Genomic DNA, 24422 nt, shown 5'->3' on the forward strand with positions numbered 1-24422 from the left:
AATCAGTCTTTCGAGTTCAAACCCCACACAATAAAACACGGTTTGTACAAGGTGTATAAAAACTGGGAACCAAAAGTAGCCCAGTGTGCTCTATGAAAGACGAACAGTAATAACCAGATAACCAAGAACATAATTCTCGGGAGTTTTAAACATGTTGAGCCTTACAGGTCAGTGAAATTTGGAGGCTATGGACAAAGAAGCATTGGTTCTTAACAGAAACTTGATATCATGTGATTGTTGCATGTGTTTCACTCCTTATTCTTAAGTCATGATCTATTAGGCCTGTACAAGATCAACACAATTTTAAGGCATTAACTCTTTATGTCTACAATATGCAAAAAAAATGTTTGGTTTTAGTTACAGGTCTTGGTAAAATTGTTTTACCTATTTCAAAAACTTGCCTTCAAAGACAATTCTCTGTAAAGCTGAGAGATGGTTGTATGTGAAAATTCAAGTAGATCAGTAGTTACTCAGATACTCAGACCAGCCCTTCTGGCACCAACAACAATGTCATGTTTAATCACTTAAAAAACCTTCCTTTCCCGTCCTGATGAATGGCTTGAACTTTAGCAAGGTTGTCTTTAGCATGTCTCGATGCCTAATTTTATGGAGTTGCTCCTTGAGTTGCTATTTGTGTTAAGATGCAATATAAGTGTACCCAATAAAGTGGTATATACTAAGATAAAAATTATCTGAAAACTCTGTTTAACTGTTTTCTGTTAAATTTGTTCTACATAATGCTATTTATATTAGATTAAACAGATTAAATTACTGCACACTTTGTCAAAGTGCGTGTTTATTCATATGGCTGGATGTCTTTGAAGGTCATTAAAAGCGTGCAGGATTTTCTCTGTTTCGTCTTCTTTCACATAACATTTGCACAGAGAATCCAAGTTTCTGTATAAGTAACACTTTGCTTCATTAAAACAAATACTCAAACTGCTGTCTAATTAACTCTGATGAAAACACAGCATTCACAACACTGCAACCTTTTCCTTATTTTATATAAAAACAATATGATTTGAAATAAATATGTTTTACTGTTTTACATAGACAAAAAAAAAACATGTTAATAGTGTAGAAGACACAAAAATATCTTATAATAGAGGTTCTAAGAATGATGGGGGTCAGAATGGAGATCCAATTTTAAATTTGTGGTTGTCTTACGGTAGTGTATACTTATTTTGAACAATGAATAAAACACAAACTTGCTACTTTCTTAAATACAATTTAGTAACTCCTAAGGGCAGGTGAACACTTTCATTCAAACACACATTCGTACAGGCGACACACTCATAAAAGTTAAAACTCTACATGGCACCCGCCCCCGTAGATGACAAGGGGTTGAAATAGCGATGTCATTGATAAGGCAGTACAGATAATCTATTTAGGGAATGTTGACATATCATTTTTGATTTTTTACTTGTTTTATAGAAAAGTAAAGAGAGAATCCATGCTGAGAGTAGCAATCAGTGACCTTACACATATAGAAAAAAAGGCAGCTACAAGTACATAACGCAACATACATAAATAGACAGAATTAAATATGTGTACAAGACTGAATACTGAAAAATACTCTATAACATTATAAATTATCTAGAATGGACGATGGCATAAAGGGATATTACTTATGTACAAGTTCAGATGTATAATCAATGAATTTTGTAGTGTGTTCAATAAAGAAAACTACTTTGACAATCTGCTCTTTTGCAAAGGAAACAAAAAATAATTTAAAAAGCACTCAAAGAATTTCTCAGTACATTGAGTGAGGCACAGTTTTCAAATGGAATCAATCTACAGTATATAGAATATTTTCAGTGGTTTTCTTGTAGCACATTGCAAAATATTAAATGATATCCCAACAACCAGTATCCCTTTGAAAGTATATGGCACCATCATTCCAGAGGAACCCAATATGAAAGTCCACGAGTCCGTCACTGTCCTCAGAGGGAAGCAATCTTGAGCAGGGACTGTTTTCTTCCGCTATCCCATTTGTCCTGTCCTTTTTCTCCAAAAGTGTCAGCCAACCAAAGTCCAACCATCATTTTAGAAAGCAGAGCACACCCATGTCTTCTTCACGCTCACCCACCGTTTTAGAAGTTAAATATATCCAGAGGTTTTGCATGTTATGACTGACGCACGACCACAGTAGACTCATATCCAGTGAAATAATTGCATACAATGAATTGACAATAAGACCACACCTGTGTCGAAAGCCCGTTAGAATACAAAATCACGTGACAGCTACTTCGCTTTTAGTCAAATGATGGGTTTAGTTATTTGTTTCTGTAGCAGCATAACAATTCTGTACTTTTTTTTTTATATGATCTATATACAAACAGATATAGAGAGGGAGGAAAGTTCAGTCTTTCTCTTTGTTCTCTCTCAGTCCAGGGGGAATGCTTTCCACAGAAAAGGGTACAAAGGTCAAAGTGCTGTGCTGTGAAATATCTCTAAAATATTCCTTCATCTTGTACATCTGGTGCTGTCACCTCTCTCATCTTCTCGGCTTGTCACATCTAAACAGGAAGAGACAACAAAAGAAGAAAAAAGAATATGAGTTTAACAATTTGCAGCAAAGCGTAGATGAATTACAGCAACAGGAAAGACAAGCACTTTTACTGGAGTGTCTTACGTGTGCACAAAAATAAACAGAAAGTGAAAGTTGGTGATGCCGCAGAAGTGTGCATCAACTGGTGCCAAAAAACCATAGCTGTGACAACTTATTTGGCCTCATGGAGCAGCTATTGTTTGGTTTTAAGCAGTGGGTGTAGCCTTTTGCATTTGTTTGATGCCTTTAAAAAAATCCCAGGGCCCGACATTAACATATTTGGAAAAGAAAGCGGTTAAATTTCAGTTAGGTATCATACCAAAGTCATTTTACACCAGTGTGATGTTATGAATTATCTTCAAGATGGTATAATGGGTAATGAGAAAAAAAATCGTACCACCGGAATTGATAAAATTTAGTGATATGAATTAGGAATGGGCCAGAATAGAAACAAATGCTAACCAACATACTAGCTGCTTAGCTACTTGTCCATCATAAATTAGCTCTCCTTCAATCTAAAAGAAGCCATAATTTACCGACTAAATGTAATACCATACTGACCATTTCATATCAACTGTTCTGCTTAAGGTATAAAGAATTTGTTTACCAGGTAAGTCAGCCAAGCAAGTTTTAATTTCGGCTAGCTTGCTTAAGTTTCTAACATGGCTCATTAACAGGTAACAAATTTTTATAACAACTTTTACCAAATGTATCTATTTCAAACAACCCTAATAAAACTTCATCACAAAAAAATACGATGACATTTAACAACAGATGCAAATTACTTGTGCACATGTTCCTATATCTAATACACGCCATGTCGTCATTTGTTGCGGCAAAAACCGTAACTACGTTATTGTTTCCTCCTGAAGTACATAAAAGTTTTTGTGGACATTCTGAAACACTATTAGCATTTTTAGCATTCTGTACCAAAATTAGACCTCAGTTTTTCATTGTCAGTGCTTAGCATTGGGTTGTAGTTAACACATACTAGTCGGAAATGTTACCCCCTTTAAGACAGAAGACTTATAAGGATGAGACAAAAAATATGTAGATATAGAGAAGGAGATCACATGCAACACAGGTACAGTGCTCCATTGCACTGCTAAGTCTAGCCCCTTGTTAACACCAGACGCAGCTGCAACACATTTCTGTTGTCTGTCGGTTGCATCCAGCAGAATTTGCATTAGGAAAAAAAAGTTGGTGAATCTTTGGAGGCTGCTGTTTACTGAATGACTCGAACAAGAAGTCAGACGCCATTTAGATTCTGGTGAATTTTGAAAATAAATCTTTCTGACAGACTTGAATATCACTACATTGAAAGGAATCAGCTGAGAATTGTTATCATGGATGAAGAGAGATTAGGCAGTTGGGAGCCACCTCTCCCTGCCAACATGTGAATGTGGGCCCCATAATGGATTTTGCACAGGCTGGAATGATGCTAAGTGGGACTGGATGACAATGAACTTCTTGTATGAGACCCTCTTGGCTCCACTAAATGCAAGCGGATCTGGGTGGGAACCCTACCTAGGTATTAAGAAAGTCTGTTTACATTGTGCAACACATCTAGTTTTCATATTGGTTCAAGTTTTTACCCAGATTTGCACTGGAATAAACCTATAGAAACAATTAATTAATTAAGTATATTATGTAAAATGTGAACAATCACATTTGGCAACCCATTTTTTAGCCTATTTTCTACCCATTAGGCCTTGACTGGATATTACATGACACCATTGATGAGTTTTGTTTTATTTTTTTTATAAAACATAACACCAGAGAAGATGGGTTGTTAAAATGACTTGCAGGAGTTTCAGCAAGGGCAAGTTTTTTCATATCCTAAAACAGAAATGTGATATTTAGCTTGTATTTATTCAACTTGTACAATCTAGCAGCTGCCACGCTCTATTTCTGAAATGATCTCTGGGCGTGATATTAAATCGCAAGATGGATGGCACAAACGATCCGGAATACGATGTAACTGCGTCCAATGAAACAAGGGGTAACAAGCCAACAACAATAGCTGCTACCAAGTTGCATAGCTGAATGTTTAGTTAGTTGTGTTATTAAAGAGCCATCTATGTCTTCTAGTTCGTTTTAGAGAAAATCTGAAAAGGTTGACTTCAGCTTAAGCAGCAGCGCTTACTTGCAGGTCTTCTCGTTGAGCTCTAGCTGGCGTTCTTTACAGTATTCAACTGTATGTTTGCAGGAGCACCGGCAGGTCGAAGGATCCTGCACAAACAAACGCTTTCTCCTCTCTGTGCAGTTATCACAACATGGCTTACAGACACTGGACGGACAAAGACAAAGACAGAGATGGGGAGGAAGAGGGAGAGGCAGATTATAACATGGTACTATTACCACCTATGACAGGTCACCCTAAGGTCAACCCTTTTATATGCTCCAGCTGCTCCTCCAAGACACTGCCAGGAATCCCTGCATGTGACACTTGGGTAGTATTGCACACAGGTTCCCACAGAGCAAGCAAAAAAAAAATCAAGCTTTAAAAATGACATCTGGCCTCCTATCCCTTCCACATTGATTGGACCATTCAAAAAAGTCGGGTTAGACATGCAGTGAGCAAAGCTTTAAACCACATCATGCACAACAGAATGACACAAAACAGCACTGAGCTGCAGGTTAACGACAGCACACTTCTTGCGCTCTCTCTTCTGATAAAGAAGACTCAAGGGTCTGTTTTGTGCACCATTAAGAATATGTTCATTTTATTGAGAGAAACTGAAAACTGATTCCCACAGATAGACATGACTTTCAAAACAGAAGGAGAAAGAGGTTTAAATTACATTTCGGAATTAGGCTCAGAAATTCCACTTACATCAATATACAAACACCAAAATGCACATACAGACATAATGTGCTCACAATATCTGCCCTGGAGAAACATGAGGTCATCTTTATATTAGTTTTTGAATAAAATATGAGTTATATTAATGGTCTCAGATACAAAAGTCAACAAAAACACAAAGAAACAAAAACTCTATTTTGCAAACAAACCAAAGAAAGAAAATGAATGGGAAAAAAATGCAATAGATAGCAATCATTCAAATCTTCACATTACATAAAAAGTACCAGCATTAAGCTCAGGACAACAAAAAACTGTTTTTGATCATGAAAAGAACAGAGAGAGGCAAAGAGACACAGCAAAGCAGCACAGACTCAACACTGAAGAAAGGACCATGATTACAATCACGCTGATCCCAGCACAGATTACAGAATAGTTTGAGCCAGTCTCCAAACCCAGGCTGGTGGATCTATGATCTGTTACAGGAAAAGATCTGTGCTACACCTAACATCTCATTTCAGATTAGTTTATACCAGCTTCTTTAAACATCCCTTTCAATCATTTTAGCCAACTATTCAACAAGGTGTTTGATCCTCTGATTTCTGCTGCTGAATCTGATCACAGTCACTGGTCCAGTCTTTCTCAATAAAGGGATTGGGGGCTGCATACTTGCAAACATTTCACCCCAGATTAGTTGGTGGTTTTTAAGATGTTGAGATGGATTATATGGCTTATCCTTAACAAGGTTGGATATGGCAAACTCTTCCCTGGGTGTATTATGTATAAGTTTCTGCATTGAACATTAGCAGCAATACCTGGCAATTCTCAGAATTATGGAATGCATGACTGACGAGACAAAGTTAGGACAGTACACAAATGCACATGCTAACTGGTATGGCTGACGGGTAAATTAAATGGTTCAAATTAAAACGGGCAAAGGAGCTCCTCCCAAATTAGCTTAATTATGAGAAGCGCAACACTCAGGTGCAGGTAGGTGGAGAAGGCGGAGCTGACATACGCATCGTGAATTGTTTTGTCACGGTTTTTCTTTCGCTTTAGGCCTTTGCCTGGCCGAGGTTTTCTGCAAGACAAAAAGCACAACCCAAAGAAATGCCTGAGGGACTGGTGATAAAGATAAACTGGTATGCTGACATCTTAAACTGGTGATTACTGCATCCAACATCGTATAAGAGCAATCTTTTTTACGTATAATATTGAGAAAAATATATTGTTTTTGAAAGAGAAATTCCAAGTTTTTTTGTTGAGAGGAAAGGCATGTCCCAGTATGGATAAAAGGCTCTCCTTAAAAATGGTAAAACGAGACACAACAGATTCATCCACATCCCGGGGCTATTAAATATGATGTATAATCTGTGAGAGAATCATTTCATTGTCCAGCTTAGTTTCAAAAGCCTTTTTTCCTAGGATGATTGGTCTTATAAAACTGCACAATGACTCCGGAGAGACTGAAACCAATTAACAGTTGTGAGGCTTTGCCGTGGGCGGAAATTTACCGGATGAATCGAGGACAAAGGGCTTGGACTTCACCAAAACAGCATCTTTCAACATATCTGGGTCAACTCTTTAGAGCTGATTCAACTTGTTTCAGAAAGGAGCACAATGAGAACAAACAGAAGTGTGCTTATCAAGCCTACAGAAGGGGTTGGATGCATAAACGATGTGTGGGCACAACAATCATGAGTATGCTTTTCTTCCCAACATACTATAACTTGTAAAGGAAGAATGAGCGGTGAAAATCTTCCTAATGTATTGATTGCAGTACGTATATTTAAATTTGCTAAACAAAAAAAGAAGATTTTCTTCTTCATCTTGGTGTCTTAGCTGCACACTTAGAAATGTGCTTTTTTCTTAGCAGTTTTCTTCATTGATATGTCTAAAGACTTGGGATGCTAACAGTGTTTTTTATATGCAAATTATTCATTGTAGTATATATATTCACTCATGAGTCAAGATTGGAATGTAATTCAGACTTGTTTAGTATGTTTGGAAAACAGGGCATGTGTATGCATTGCCTTACAGGTGGAACAAAAGGGTTTCATATGTAGCCAAAATGTTTTCATTAAGAATCTACACAGTTTTACGCACTCGACCCCTCGTGTTTCGCAAGTGCAGGTTGGAGTTAGACAAAACTTTAGTCAGTAACTCAGGTATTACTCGTGTTATAATAAATCACAGCAGACACATTAAGGAATTTATAATGTATGTTTCTAGTGCAAACAGAAAACATAGACTCTGTTTCTATAAGGGAGATTTTACAACCACTAAAACAAAGTTTCTACATCAAGATGTGAAATGGATGGGATGGAAAACCTGCTAAAGGGACAGCACATCATTGGATCAGATCAAACACCTGCAGGCCTCCAAATACTGGGCATCCATGGACTTTAAAAATCTTTAAAGTCATGTCATATTGGCTAATCTTTGAGTTTATTCAGCCAGAAAAAAATCATTAATAATTGGTATTTTTTAGCCTAAATGTCCTGTCTACATTCAGCAAAACAAAACATTCAGTCCTGCTTAGTCTTTTTAATTATATTTTCATGTTTTTTTTAGCCTCTTTTGCAAAACACTTCAAGTTGAATTTAGACGCCTTTTTGCTAACACTTATTGTTTTCTGAAAGGCCTGATACCACATTTCAGGGGTTGAAGTCAACTGAGACCAAGGTGGTCTCAGTTGACTTTCTGTATCGGCTGATTTTTATAGAGGCAGATGGCTAGCAGAATTAAGGTCTATACTACTCAGCCAGAACAGACAACTTTATTCTCCTTACCAGGGCTGCAAGAAGAAAATTACACAAGTATGTCCTTACAGCTGTGGTTTTGGAGTTCCTACAGTCTTTTGCTAACACACCTGACCTGGGCAGAACAATTCTTGTGTGGTGTCTAAACCCTAAAGTGTAATTTATTGGAAATTTGAAGTAAGAACCTTGAGCGTTCTACACTTAAGTGCTTATGAAGTATGAATTGTCCTGGCCAGAAAGAACTTCGTTCTTGTTCTTGCCATGAGTAAAAGAAAAAAATAACACCTCTGTTCTTCACATTTCTTTTCTTTCACAGTGCCGGCTTGAATTGCCCCAAACTTTTCAACAAAGTTTGCTTGTCGGGGTTTCAAAAGAAACGCACAAATGCCTCTACTTTCACTGCTACACAATTCTCCAAAAGGTTTGATGTACAAGTAAAAGTTGATTATTGCTATCCTTGGACGTCTGCCATTTTGTTAATTCATTCAATAAGAAGAACATTTTGTTACATTTCTGCATGTTTTTGATTCTGTTTCTGCTCAAACTTACACAGTGACTGGCAAGGTAGACTTTATGTCTCCCACAGGGCCGTGAAGCCATGCTCGTGACACAGTGAGAATTTGCTACGTGACAGTATTAGCATGGTAATGTTTGGCAGATTTCTATTCAACAAGTTTAGCCTTGTAGTTAGCATTCAAACAGTTGCTAATTGGTGTTACTGAGGCCTCACTGGAATGTCGTTTAATCATCAATCAAAGCAATTTTTGTTGAGGACCTTTCATAAGAGGTTGCGGGATCGATTCATTACAACGCATCTTCTGCAGCTCATGAATATGTGTCCCAGATTTAATCTCTTTCATTAGATATTTCACAGTGAACAGAAACTCACTGTGACATTAGAGGAAAAGTAAGAGTTTACCAAAGGCAAGGATATTCCTTAGAGGTGCGTGGATGACTGATGTAATCACTTACAAAAACTGCGGAGAGCTTTTTTCTGAAAAAAGTAGAGAACTTACTGGCAAAGTAAAGAGAGATATGGATTGACATTCCGAAAGCCCTTCTACTAGCAAAGCCACAACTTTTGTTTTAACTTTTCTTTTTTGTGTTTCAAGGAAACACATCAGAGTCAGAGGGTAACATTAGGGTCCGGAAGCTTCAAGTCAGACCAGATCAAGAACAGGATGGTAAATATGTCACGAGCCGATCCACATAACAGGAAGTGTGCAAATGGCTTCCTCTTTAATTGTCAGAAATCAGGTCTAATATTACCGTTGGACGTTGGCAGTTAACTCGTTTCACAACCTCAGCAGGATGACTCACCCTGACAAACTCTGGGACCTCTGAAGAGGATAACAGACAGTAATAAAACTAGAACGAACATCTGAAAGCATCTGAAGCAGAAGTTGAATGACCCCCAGGAAGATCACCTCGTCAAAGCACACCACCAATGCCAGAGTTGTAAAACAGTTGAGACAAGGTTAAAGAGAAGGTCTCAAAGCTGAGCCTTATCTCTATGACAGACAGCCTGACATAAAAACCAAAATATGGCTGACAACAACAGCCGCGCAATGGAAAAATATTAAAGAGTGCCCACAGAGGCAGGATTAAAGAGCCTTAATGACCTTTTGAACAGCGACTCATGTGGCACGGGATAGGGAGGATCATTAAAGCGAGGACCATGAACCAAGCAGCTTAACAGCACTTCAAAAAGACTTATCTATATCAGAGCAATTAGAAGCAGGAGTAACAGAAGTTAAGTGACATGTAAACAGGTTGAGGCTAAAGGGGAGAGTTGTAAAAAATGAGATAGAAAAGTCAGGAAAAGGTGTTGGGAGAGGGCAATGGCCTCATCAAGTTAGTCATTCTTCTGTTTATTTAGTCGGCATTCCCACCACCTGAACACAGCATGCTAATTCCTGATGATCCCATGTATCTTATCCACTGAGAGTCTAAAATTATTGTTATGGAGTGTTTTGTGTTTGTATTTGACAAAGCATTGTTATGCACAGACCAAAGGAAGGGGGAAATCACTGCCAGATCAACTGGGAGTGTATAGTGTAGTGTGATGTTACAGAGATTAAAAGAGAGATCCTTTGCAATGCAATATAAAATCACAATTTCCCATCATCTACCACCCCCTCCCACAATTTCCCAATCTCCATGCAGAGGGAGCTGTGGTACTCACTTTTCTTTCTTTTCTCTGACTTCTGTCTTTAACCTGAAAGGGAGCAACAAAAACATGACATTAGGTCACAATGAGTTGCTTGTTCAGCCAGTAAACAGATACATATCAAAACCATCAGAGACCAGGGACTGATTTTCAGAGCCGGATGACACACATTAATCTTCTCAAATCATGTTACATCACTGCCTTGACATTTACAAGAAAAGGTGCTAAAACTAGCTCTCACTTTCAAATGCCTTGCTTGGTCAATGAAACAAATTAGTTGAGAAATAAAGCAGATCATTGTAGAATCAGGCACACTGGGGGAGAGGGGGTGTGTTCTTCGACAGATGCACACATTCAAACACGTTCACAATTGAAAGCTAAGAGGTTTGTTTCACTTTTTGTCCATGTGACAGCTCTTGCCGATAAGAGAGTGTGGAGCAATAACTCTCTTGGCAACCTCCCCAGGCAGCAGTCTGCCAATAAAGTTAGGAAACAGTGTTTCCCCCCCGAGAAGGTCTCAAACTCATGGCCAAAGTTTGGTCTGACAAACTGTTGCAAGATCCCCACATTTCAAGTATATGGGATACATAAATTAGGAATATATGATGCAAACATGTGCATCGTTTAAACGTGACTGACACCTTCTGCGTTAGGCAGAGGCTATCTGGTTATTGTGTCTGGATGCTTCACCAAGGCCAATGTTTCATTTTGCAGGAACACACAGATATGTAGTTGTACTGAAATTTCCTAGGTTCTTCTTTTGGCCTTGGCTCATCTCTTCACCATGTTTAACAAAAACTCAGCCGAGCAGTTTAGGAGTTATGATGTTATAATGTTAAGATGTTCACAACTCAATTAAAACCTGAACTGTAATATATTACAGTTAAGAAGAAATACGTTATCTACTAAATGTTTTAAGGAACTACTAAGGTCTTCTGTGTGACTGGATATTTACTGGTGACGCACCCCAAAAGCTATAAAATACTGATAATTTGTTCTTTATAAATATTTTCAAATAAAACAAACATTCAGTTAAGGCCTCTAAAATGTTTGTTTTACTGTTAGAGTTTGTCATTGCTATAAGCATGATGAATCAAAGATGATAGCTTCAGAGTTTAGTCTGCTTAGCTATTTTTAGGTTATCAGCATTAGAAAAATGGTTGCAGTTTAAAAGTTTCAACATTTCATTCAATCTAACAAAACATTTAATTGGTTTTAGTATGCTTTCCTACTCTATAGGGGCAGGAGTCAACTGACCGGTATCATGAACAAAAATCGGAAGAAGCATAAATAATTAAATTTTGCAACAAGTGATGCACCACTTTTTGTTTCAAATCTGGCCTGCATTATTTTATTCTGGACTTTAAGACATCAAAGATACAAAAATCTTTGATAGTTGTAGTCTTTTTCAATCCAACAGCAAATGAAGGAATTACAAGATTAACCACTTTTTCAAAAAAGTGCATCCAGTTTGATGATGTTGGTTTATTCTTTTACAAACCAAAAATGGTAGAAGTTCTTAGTTTTGATGCATCTAATGATCAAATATAAATTCAAATTGGATCAAAGGGAAATCGGCAGATTCCAATCTCTTGATTGGTGCATCTGTAGTTGAAAATTATCTCCTGCTCTCTTTGAATTATATTCATAAAAAAACATTCAAGGAAGACTGTCAGAATACAGGTGTCCCCCAGTTGGGGGCACTGGATTATAAGAGCATAAACCAATCACAGCCTCTAAATCTTAACGGTAATGCTTAATGTTGAGGTTTATTAACAGTGTAAATTCTGACAAACAAATAGCAACATTAGACTCCAGTATGAAGTAATTACGCGAACATGAGGCATGAAGTAACTATTCTCGACCTTCAGTCAAAGATGTAATGGCCCTGCTTTGTTTGTTTTCTTCTGAGAAATTCCTATAATGAGGAAGGACGAGGCATGACCCCTCTGAGCTGCTGCGTCACAACCTAAAGCCTTACTACCATCATAACCGGGATGTGGAAAAAAGTAAGTCCAATAGTAAACAACAGAAACTCAAGGACAGATGAGAGATCTGTTAATGATTAGCCAGGATACAGCTATCATTAGTAAGATGATGATGTTTGTTTCAGTTTTAGTCACATTTAGATTTGATTATTCGAGTCAGAACATTTGTTCCCTTTTTTAACATTAACACACTGCTTTCTATGAAAACAGCATATAAAACAAGGCAAAGTAGTCATAAAATAAGCTGGAGAGTGACCTCATATTATTAGAACAAAATGCTAAGCCTCTCAAATTAATGATTACAAGTATGCTTAAGATAAGATGGTTGTGTTATTTAATACTCTTGCAAGCTTTGTTTCTGATTGCAACAACAAATAAAATACAGTTTTACTCATTGTTGGTTGCTGGAATAGAACCTACATTTCTGTGTCCTCTAACTGCATCATAACATAAGGAGTTGCTGAGAACAAGTCTCCTCAAAGATCAATAACTACTGCAGTGATCCCAGCAGTGGCATGCGGTACCATGTAGGATCTGTTACAAGCCACAGAATGATGATAAATTCAAAATGTGTTCAAACCTGTTCAGGACCTTTCTTTAAAAAAAACGCAGCCAAGTGGAAGAAGGTGAGATAAGATATGAATCTGCCTGATTTGCATCTGTTGAATGTGTCAGGGCCAAGCTGCAAACAATAACTTTACATGATATGTTTGGCCAACCTCAGCTCCGCTGCACAATGGTGCAGTGATTTGCTATTTAGTGATGTTGTGTTTGTGTGTGTGTGTATTCGAGGTTTCTTACCTACACTCACATGCGCTGTGTTCTGTAAAACTCATGTAAATGTCATTTTGTTGCCTTTGGAGTTTTATTCTTTTAATCTGTAAAAAAAAAGAAGAGAGATTTTAATTAGTCAGTGACAGTGTCTAATTCATACTTCCCGCACTTTCTCTTACATGTTACAACAATACACTTTAAAGCACTGATTTATTTTTCTTCCTAATATGATGGACCAACACAGACAAAGCATACACTATTTTATTTTTTCTTAAGGTAAGAAACCAGAATGGTGTAGTTTGCATTTGTATTCAGCTCCCTTTTACTCTGATACCCCTGAAGAAAATCTTGGACTCCTAAATAAAATCTCACAGTCTATATTTAGAATCCACCTGTATGCAATTTAGTTGGAGTGTAAATATAGCTGTTCAGTGGAGGTGGTGACAGTATCATGGTGGTGTGGGGAAGGGACAGGGACAGGATGTTAAATGTAGGTATTATGAGAATTGATTAAAGGAACACTTTGGATATTTCTAAGAGATGTTCTGTGATGCCATTATCAGTCAGTTTCCTTACCTGCTGCAGAAAGATGTCATATAAGCAAATAAATCCTCAGAGTGGTGGGAGGCTAACAGCTATTCAGAAGTCCTCCTTGTTTCAACTGATTATAGTCGTCAAAATGACTCAAACTAAAAATGTTAATATTCATTTGATACAATGTGATCTTAGCGGATATTAACTCTCTACACTTTTCTTTCATCATAATCCGTTGTGTTTTCTCAACCAAACAATGTCCATGTTGCCATGCTTAAGTTGCTGTGGGCTGTATCAATCCGCCTTATCAATTGCTCCACATCAGTCCGCTCTAAATCTGTCAAAGCAGAATTAATTTTTGGATTTTGCGACAAGCTGTCAATTGTGCAATGGCATCTAAGCTGGCACTTTTCAGTTCTTGTGGTTGTTTAAAAAACATCCTAGCAGACTCACAATCTGCTAAAAAGGTAAAATAGTAGGTCTGTCTGACTTGCTGCTAGCCTATTAATTATACTACAACCTAACAGTTAAGTGGAATCTGTCTACAACAGATAAGGGTACTGTTACTAAGAACATTTTCATGAAACCTTACGTCAGAAAGTCTTAATTAGTTTTAAAGAGACCCCAGTAGATTTACAAATGCCAAGCTTTGTTGGGTCTCTCTGTTGAGATCCTCTTGTGTGAAAATGAAGTGAAATTACTCAAAATTGAAAATCTAGGGGTGTTAGTGTTGTACATAAGGCTGCTGACCTCCATCGTGACATTATAGGTGGCTGTTGGGGTGCACTGCAACATCTCATCACTGCAGCAGCCAGCACAGCGCTTCAGGACCACGCAGGATGGGATGAAAATGTGCTCCACCTCATCCGGGTACTCCTGCAGGATATCCACCAGCACCTCTCTGGGCTGACACAAACTCTTGTTGTACACCTCCATCAAAGGGATCACTGGGGAGACACAGGCAAAGGGATCTGAATTATAATTTTGGACACACACATCTGATTGGAAATGTGAATAAAATGCAGGCATATGTGCTATGGACAGGATTCAATTCCTATTGTTCAATTCAAACTCACTTTGTTTATATACGAATACACAGACTATCTCACTTTACAGTCACTTACATAATATGTCATGAAAATTAACAAGTTATTTTATCTATATGACTACAATTCAATCTTAAGCATCACCACTTTTCACAGCGCTCCTTTATCATTCACACACTGCAGAGCTACAATAACAGCCTTTGTTAGCTTTTTCACCGTCAATCTACTCCCCTCCTCCCGTTGTCTTTGCAGGAGTCTTGCTCTTGTGAAAGATTTTAGCACATGGACTGACAACACCTCTGAAACATCGCAGAGGCCATAACCATGCCTGAAAAAACCCAGAGGCCCTCTGGGAAGCTAAACCAACCCTGTTGCGCCTGAGCAACATCATGTAGCCTGGCTTATGATTGTTCAAATTAGGTTGGGCAACGCTGGAATTGTGCAAAATGAAGGTTTTGGGCCAAGAGGGTGACATTCCTTTCTATAAAAAGAGTCTGGTGACCATAACATTTCCCCAGGTTAACCTCAAGTGGGCATAGACGCTGCAAATTAAATTTAGGAAGGGAAACTGTTCTTGTTTATAGAGAAAACAAAAAGCTAAAGCTGAAGACATCAATATCAGGGTGATAAAGGGTCAGACTATATAGTATCCCACTAGGTGGCGATCATTTCCTTTTTAATGTCAAGGTGAAATTCGAAGCAGCCCTCTCTGGTGTTGGCTGCAAGCCAAGCAGGGAGCCCATCACAGACTGTATTCCCACGGTGCCCTGTGGGACACCTACCGTCATTTGGACCTCTCTCTGTTTCCTTCGGTATGTGGGCACTCTGCAAGGAGGGAAACAAAAAAAGATTGCAGTTAGTTACAGTAGATTGTGCAAGAACTCAGAAAGACCCTGGTATTGTCCTTTACCTATCCAATTGTGCAAAAGAATATGTTTGCATATTGACATTTCTGTTGAACATTGCTAAAATAGAAAAGACACACTGAACACAATACCGGGGACAAGTCAGTTCCTATCTGGGGTATCAGTAAACCCATCATTCTTTTAAACAGAAAAATAAAAAAAATAGGAAATAAAATTCAGCCAGAAATTACAACATTGAACATGCCTATAATCACTGGACACCAGTGAACATCTTTTTTATGGCTGGGTTGGTCAGCCCATGTTCTTATCTACTCCAGAAAAATACATTAAACATTTGACTTTCTTAGCCCATAGGTCCTGCCCTGGATTATTGCCCCAAACATATAAACTGGATTGCTGCTTAGAGCCACCACCCTGAGAGCCCTTAATTCCCCTATAACTTTAAACATGTGTTTAAGTTCGCTTTAAAATTCTAAGAAGAAATCTGAGGATATAAAAATTTTTAAAAATTAAAAATTTACATTAAATCGCAATCTGCTATACCTGACAAATGTACTATAGTTAATACCATACTCAGGAAGAAATGAATAGTTTACATTGAAGATTTGCACTCTGGACACAACTGCAGGGCAAAATGAGTGACCCAGAGAGAACTTTGTCTCCACAACTAGTTTACAACCATTTATTTACAAGCATCCAGTGGTATAGTTGATTTAAGTTCTAGTAAACCATGAAGTGTGTTAAATGCACAGCATGCACACAACACAATCTTGGAAAAGGTTAAATTCTGCCAAGGGCCCCAAATAATCGAGGGCCAGCACCTGATCCAGCCACATTTTCACACTGTTTAGACAAAAACTAACGCCTGCCTTTTCTATCTATGTCTATTTAACAAAATTGCGCGCTTGCGGGGTTTTTCATCATAAATTATGTTGCGGCAGAGTGTACCGCCTCATATGGCTAAGTGGGCCCCTTGAGCAGAAGCTACAATAAGCTTACTTGAAGATCTGCCTCATCAACTACGTGGCAAAGCTTCATAAACTTTGGAACCGCTACACTGGTTTGGTTTCAGTAATCAACTCTTTTCTTAATGTGCGGCCAGGTTGTAATAACTGCTACCTATAAACCCCATCGGGAATGTGGGCCGGCTCCTCATTGGGTGTAGCTGTCACCGCACCAGAGGGACCACCGGATTTTTTTGTGGCAACTTACATTTGTTCATTCTGTGAAAGGTATTGCCACCTCCTATATAGGCCTACACACCCATTTAACCCCCCCCCCCCCCCCCCTCGATCGCATTGAATCATCTCGCGCAATACTTCGCTAACATTGCAGCAGAGGCTGCTCCTGTTTAACCGGCATGGTCTCAATGAGATTCAATTCATTAATGAAACGTTTAGAAAAAAGGAAAACCGCTTGTGTGCATGCATGCAGGCTCCACCCACTTTATGGTGGCGTGAGAGGGTCCAACCTTGTGGGCTGAGAGAGCGAGAGCGAGTCCCCCCCGGCCCCCCACTCCAACATCTTCGGCTCCCCCTAAAACACCCATATATGCTGTATTAGGGTGTCAGGCCGCGAACACACACTCTTGAACTGAGTGATGATATGCCAGTTAAGGAATTAGCTAATCGGTGTTTATTCAAAACTCTGGAGGGAAAACGGGAATAAAGAGGATTCAGAGAAAAAAAAAAAAAATCTGAGGAAGCAGAGGGAAATGATCTTTTAAACTCCAACCAAGACGCAGGAAAACGCACAGCCCCCTCACTGGTTTATTTTCTTTTCACCTTGAAACCTTTGCTCACTTGCTTAATGATTATATAGAAAGCTATTCTTCGCTTCGGTCATATTTCACTCTGGAAACCAGAGTCTCAGCGCCGCCGAGAGTGAACCTGCTCCTGATTCAGAATAGAGCCACTGCGCCTTTAAAGCGTAATAATATCTCCAAGGTGGTTTTAGTGCAGACCTACAATCTGCCCCCGCGTCAAACTTCCACAACATAGTCTTTTTAAAAAATCATCACCTATGCAGCATTTCTAGTAGATACAAAAGTAAGCAAACTACCACGAGCAATCAGGATCGGTTTATACAGTGTCCGCTTTGCGTAAAGGCTGTTTAATGCTCCCACTAAACATTTCAGCTTGTTTAAACACGAACGGCGACCTAGACAGACGAAAGACAAGGACAAAGCTACATATTAATGACCAGTGACTAGAGCACGTTTTATTTCTCTCCTATTAGGTCCTATTTTGCATTTAGGGGAAAAAGCACACACTCACCTTGACAGCTGACAGCGTCAAAAATAATAGTGTCAACCTGTCAATAAAGTTCATGGTGTTGGAAATCCAGTCCAAAATAAAGCAAGGGCTGAGCGACGGTTTCCAAAACTTTTAACCGGCCGATGCGGTTTTTGCTCTTCAGTAAAAACTTTCTTTAGGAAATAAAGAAAGAAAAGAAACAGAACAAGTGGGAACTTATCAGAAAACAGGGATCGGGGGATGTAAATCCATTGCTGGTCCCAAGGTTGGAGCAATATGAATGTATACACAATCCTTTTTTTTAATTCCCCCCCTCTCTTCTCAACTGTTGCCAATGATTTTCAAGATATCCAGAAACGCGAGAATCCAAGACGCACAACGTCTCACATCCTTCAGCAGCAGATCCTTATTTCTTCGCCACATTTGACGAATAATCCCATGCTTGTGGGCCAGACGCCTCCAAAGGTCTGTCCTTTTGGAACTTGCAGCTTGCTCCTATATGTAACTTGAAGCCGTGGAGCCGCTTGACGTTCACAGACAGAAACACGGTCAGATAGATAGTCAAAATAAAAAAAGAAAAGAAAAAGAAGAGATCGGTAACTGAATAACGTCCTAGAAAAATAAAGTTAGTCAATTTGCTTTGGGTGTTTTTATCCCTGTGTCATTACGCCTTAAAGCAGGTCAGCCGGGAGAACCGAGCGTGTTCCTCCCTCTCTTGATTTCACCGTTCTGTGACTGAGCAGTGTCTGCTCATATAGGGATCCGGGTGATTGGAGGAAGCTCCAGGGTGGGTGTGTCTTCCGCTGACATAGCCCTTGGGCTCTTAAGTTTTACTTCAATCTTTTTGACGCGTCATAGCATCACAAGCAAAAGCTATTTAAAAACTGGTGTGTGGCTGTATTTTTCCTTTGCTCTGTATCTGTAAACGACAAGAGAAAGAGAGAATGAAATGGGTGTACCTTGATATTGTGATTCAGATATATAAAGGGTGTCTTCCATAGCTGTTTCCCTACCTTTGATCTGTCTCAAGGTACAGTTGGGCTGTATGAAACATTGTTTAGCTTAGACCTTCGCTATAATTTGCCTGCAACCTCCTATTATTTTCAATGAATGTCAATTGAAAACAGGAGAGGTCATTTTCAATGAGTCACATTTATTTATGCTTGTGTCACTGTCGTCCTCTATTAGTTTGCCTTTGAAGCTGATGGTTAGTTACACAGGAAATATAAGTAGGAGACGGTCCATCAGCAGTGATCTCCCTATTGAATTCCTAAAGCATTCCCTGTAAAAGTAAATGTGATGTAAAATTAAAGCAGGAGAAAAAACAAACAAACGTAAACAAAAGTAATGAATAACAGTGATTTAAAATCCATCTTCCGAGTACAAATGGAAGGCTACATTTATCAAGATAACTTGGTCCCAGAAGTAAAAGCTAATTTGCGACTAGGAACTCACACAATCTGACTTTCTAGTATAAATAAGACAGCACTAACCCAAATTGGACAGTATTGAAGATTGAAGGCAATAGCTTGTCCAAGATCTGCCAAAATAAAAGTAGACCTCTACCTTAAAACCACTACCTCAATGCGATTTATGCCAATACTATTTTACATTACTTTAAAACATCCTATGTTTGCACTGTTATTTGCACTGGAAACTGAAGATTATTTACAAGGGAAATGAAGGTAGGACAAAATGCTTCATCGAGGATCTTTAATCGTGCTGAAAACTCAACATGTAAAGCTTTTCCCGTAATAATTTGCTATAAATGTGAAGTGGTGTAAAAAAAAAAACTAAAACGTTTAAAACTCTTGTATTGATTTTCACACCACTTTACTTATTTTTAGATAGTTACTTTGACTGGAAACGGTTTACACCTTCTCTTAGTATGGGTTTTACACAAGATTATTGGTGGCACGCCGCCTCCAGTCTTCATTTTCTCCGTACAAACCTTTAAATCTCAGAATTAAAGGTGTGTAAAATAGCAACCTGTATATAAGTCTGCTTTGTCTTGTCCCCTTATGTAATAGATTCATTTAAACCTATCTCCATTTATACTAAAGGAAGCTTCAATAAGAACTGTCCATGCAGACAGGATATTACGTGCTTGTAACGTATCACCTGAACTTCACTTAAAAAAAATCTGAACTATCCCTTTAAGACGCATTCACAAGCATTAGACTCAATTTCCATATAAAAATGATATAACATACATAATAAGAACATAATACATTACTTATTTTGTCGGATTTGGATGTCTGTTTGAAATAAGCGAATAGGTTTTTTTTATGCTTTATTTTTATTTTTTTTGCTTGTTCACCACATAATCTAATTTTAGGGGAGTTCAGACGCTCAGGTCGCAACAATGAACGCCACACCTTCGGATTTCCACTTCCAACTGATGAGAGGGCACACATTTTCCAGTCTTGTGGCTATACCCCTGGTTGCGCGTCTTCAGTACCCTCACCCTCCCTTTCCAAGAAAGACAGGACTCCCAACTGGCAGTCGCCGGGGAGCGTGTGTGGCCGGACACGTAGCTTCTCCCCTGAGGGGCTGCGTGCGCCGCAAAACGTTGCCTCGATTCGCCGGGCGTCGCAAGTCAGGAGTTTTTGCCCTTTAGTGGCGCACACGGCGGTCGGAAAGTGTGTCGTGACTTCCTGCCTGTCGGTTCGACGCAGAATGGATTTTCTGTCATCCGGGGGAGAAAGGGGAGCCACCTGGCCGGTCTGACGGCCCGGAACTGAATGCAACCTCTTTTGTCCTCCAGGGGGAGAGCTGAGACAACTCGGAGAGGGGAAATGAGGGAACACAGGGTGTTGAAAGGAGAAAGGAGGCTGGTGAGGATGCGCTAAGATCAAACAGCCCGGAAATGCACCCTCATTGCATTTATTACCTGATATTGACATCCAAAATATTGAAAATCTGTAGAAAAACTGTAAAGCAGGTCTACTAAGAACAAGGTGGGATATGGTACTACAATACCTTCAGATGCCAGCGTGACTTCATTGAATGGAGTACCTTATTGTAATGCCCACTAAGTGAGAATTAGGGAATGTTACAAAATATGACTGTTCAACAAAGCTGTTTAATGATGCTGAAGTTGGTATCTGATTAAAGATTCCTGTTCCCTTTGCTGTTGATACACTGAATTTCACCATCAATAGACAAGTAAAGGATTCTTTTATTTGGTTGATCTATTATGTTCCTTGCTAAACAAATCAACCAATCTATCTATCTATCTATCTATCTATCTATCTATCTATCTATCTATCTATCTATCTATCTATCTATCTATCTATCTATCTATCTATCTATCTATCTATCTATCTATCTATCTATCTATCTATCTATCTATGCTGCTGGTTATAGCTGCATTACTAGAACATACATGGCTGTTATTGGTATAAGTTTCAGTAAGGTGGTATAATATACATGATTTGGATCTAAAATACTGTACAGTTTCAAAAGAGCTATTTTATTTATTATATAAATGTACAAACTTTCCCCAGTTGCAGCATTTTATATTGTTTCTCTCTTTGCTGTTGAATGAAAGCCTAAATTTCTTAAATTAGTTTCATTCACTGAAACAAAACACAAAAGCGCATGTATTTAAATTATTTCTGTTGACATTCTTTTTCATTATTTTAAAACTAGAACCAAAAATCTTGTTGATTAAAAAATGCCAGTTGCCTTAAAAGTCGCAGCGTTGGCATTATCTTCTCTACTGTCTTATCTTCATACAGTAATGATGCCCTCTCCTGGACAGTTTGCTGCAGGAGCAGCAATGTTTTTATTTTCCTCCTGCTTACTGACAGATTGATAGACACTACAGAAGTGTAAAGAGCTGATAAGCACTGACATAAGTTTACAGCTATGCGTCTGCTAATATGGGGCTTGCCTGCTGTGGCTCATACCTTATTGTCCATTCAGAGGTGAAAGGGGGAGGAAGTGAGCAAACCGAGAACTGAGCAATGACCAAGCAGGAAAGCAGAGATGCAGATTGAGTAAGAGATAATAAGAAAGGCTGCCTTTAAAGGAGGAAAATGATTAATGTAACTGAAGCAGTGGCTGAGAGGTGAGAGGAGTTCCTCTGCCTGTGCAAGAAGTAAATTGAAAAATAACACTTGGGTTCATTAGCAGTGTCACCGAGCTCCTGTTTCTGCTGACTCAGAGGCAAGGTTAAAGAGAATGCAGTACATGGGAATACATCCCTGCTTGTACTGACTCCATACTTGCCGGTATCTAAACACATGCACTTTAATGAAAGCTCTTTACTGAGCGTACAATAAGCAGCCTCCCCTGCAACGATCTGCGCATTGACATCTTTGTAAACACTATTATGTTCAAAGGAAACCAGAGTGATTCCCAAATGTACTGAGGTGGTGGGGTGACAGCAAGCATGCCCTAATCCTCTGGCAAACACTCCCCTGAGCAACCACTTTGTCAGGAATAAGGCAGGAGGAGTATTAGGCACAGCTGTTTACAGTGTAGCCTCAGTGTTTAATTTAGTCAATGTTTGGCCTTTTTCCATCATGAGCAATCATGCCACAAGTGCCCGCGCTCTGATTTCATGCAAGTGCACGGGTAGTTTTCCACACAGGCTGGACACAGTCACAAGGCTTGATGACGTTGCTTAGAGGTTGGAAGTTTACAGCTTACTCCATGTGGCTCTTTCTGTCAGAGAACTACTACACCTTGCAAAAGTATTCACACCCCTTCACCCTTTTCACATTGTGTTACAACCATAAACTTTGTTTTGAGGAGATGTTATGTGATATAGCAACATAAGACAGCGCACAATTTTAAAGTGGAACAGGATGCATGGGTTTTTTTCTTTACTCAAGAGCAGCATGTGTGCAACCCCTCTACTTCGACCCCTCCAAAAACGAATTAACTTCAAAAATCACCTAATTAGTTTATATGGTCCACCTTTGTGTATCTTCTCAATACAGGACAAATGTTCGGTGAAGGCCTCAGAAGTGAACAAAACAATCATCATCACAAAGACCAAGAAAAAACAGAAAAATCAGGGATAAAGTTATAGACAAGCTTTAAGCAGGTTTTGTTAAAAGATATCTCAACCTTTTAACATCTAAAAGTTTATTGTTCAATCCATCATCCAAAAATGTAAAGAGTATGGCACAGCTGCAAACCTGCCAAGACATGAGCAGCCAAGAGACCCATGGTAACTCTGGAGGAGGTACAGAGATCTACAGCTCAGGTAAGAGGACAACAATTCATCAAGCACTCAAATCTGGCTTCTGCGGAACAGTGATAAGAATGAAATAGGAAGTCCTCTTCGCAGTTTCCCACAAGTCATGCAGGAGATGTAGCAAACTTGTAGACAAAGGTGCTGTAGTCAAATAAGACCAAAACTGATTTGTTTGACCTACATGCAAGACATTAAATGTGGTGGAAAACAAACAACACATTCTCCCGCAGACACACAAATATGGTGAATATCATTCTGTAGGAAAGCCTTTCTTCAGCGGAGACAAGAAAGCTGGAAAGAATTGATCGCAACACCGATGGATCTAAAACTGGAATAATCGTGGTAGAAAACCAGATATAGGCTTCAAAAGACTAGTGTGGCAGTTCACCTTCCAGCAGGTCCCTAAATACCCTAAATATGCATTCAAAGCTACAATAGAATAGTATAGATCAAATCATATTATAATGGTCCAGTCAAAGTCCAGACCTAAATCAAAAAGATGTGTGACAACACTTGAAAACCTAAGTTGACAGATACTCTCCATTCAATCTCACTAAGCTCAAGGTATGTTGCAAAGAATGGGCAGCAACTTCAACCTCTAGACGTGCAACTGGTAGACACATAACCCTGAAAGGCTTTCTGCTGTGGCAGCAAAGGGCGTTTCTGCAAAGTATTGATTCAAGGAGGATGGATAAAAAGACAGGCCAAATGTTTTAGGTTTGTATTTACACATTTTTTCCTGAAATGTACAATGTTTAGATCTCACTCCAAGACTACTAAGATTTTTCCGTGAATCCTGATTTTTAACATTTTGAGCTGTTTTTAAACCATTAATGTTTACTCTTCTATTTGTCTCATTGACCTTCATTGAATGAAAGTCTTATAGCTTAAATTATGTGTAATTTTCCTGAAGCATTCTGTTGCAGTCAGCATAATAGCTGACTGCAACAGTATTTTATCACCTGGTGCAAATAAGCACATTCTTCTCCTCTGCTTCCTCTCCTCCTTTCCAGCTCTTACACTCCCTTCTGTCAGAATCCACTTTGCTTTTTACGTTCAAGAGAGCTAAAGCTGCCGGTAAGTCTGAGGAAGGGAGTGATTGGCACTGCATGGTTCTTCTGTGTGGGTTAACCGTAAATTACCCAGGAATTAACCCCTGAAAAAATGCTTTTTCATCATTTACAGTTTGATGCTATTTGGCTGAGCTCTTTGCACACTTACAGTACAATGCTGTCATGGTTAAATTTAAGTACTCCGCCCTATCAGGGATAAGTCTTTGTGTGTGTAAACCATGTGAGTTTATGATTATTGGTGCAACTGTAGCATGGCATATTAATAGTGTCATGCATAATTGCAGTTTATGCAGGTCTTCTGATTCCAGATCAATTTGGCAGTGCGATTATTACTTTAATGAGTATGTTTCGGAAAAACTGGTTTAAGCTTAAGCAGGAGAGGTATATT

General features: G+C 38.9%; 1 protein-coding gene across 4 annotated transcripts; it reads right to left on the bottom strand.

The window, feature by feature from the left end:
- Positions 1 to 986: 986 nt before the first annotated feature.
- On the bottom strand, positions 987 to 18487 carry vegfab (vascular endothelial growth factor Ab). Of its 4 annotated transcripts, XM_047388815.1 has the most exons (7): positions 17771 to 18487; positions 15411 to 15453; positions 14333 to 14529; positions 13076 to 13152; positions 10302 to 10334; positions 4698 to 4841; positions 987 to 2519 (listed from the first exon to the last, which is right to left on the bottom strand). In XM_047388815.1, exons 1-7 carry the CDS (start codon positions 17822 to 17824, stop codon positions 2498 to 2500), a joined length of 570 nt encoding a protein of 189 aa, XP_047244771.1. In that variant the 5' UTR covers positions 17825 to 18487; the 3' UTR covers positions 987 to 2497. The 4 variants fall into 4 exon arrangements, with proteins under 4 accessions (XP_047244771.1, XP_047244774.1, XP_047244772.1 ...); XM_047388818.1 differs by lacking the exon at positions 4698 to 4841 and having other exon boundaries at positions 17771 to 18486; XM_047388816.1 differs by lacking the exons at positions 987 to 2519; positions 4698 to 4841 and adding an exon at positions 5249 to 6435 and having other exon boundaries at positions 17771 to 18481.
- Between the last annotated feature and the right edge of the window lie 5935 nt (positions 18488 to 24422).

The sequence above is a fragment of the Girardinichthys multiradiatus genome, chromosome 15, assembly GCF_021462225.1.
Source record: "Girardinichthys multiradiatus isolate DD_20200921_A chromosome 15, DD_fGirMul_XY1, whole genome shotgun sequence".
NCBI classification, from domain to species: Eukaryota; Metazoa; Chordata; class Actinopteri; order Cyprinodontiformes; family Goodeidae; genus Girardinichthys; species Girardinichthys multiradiatus.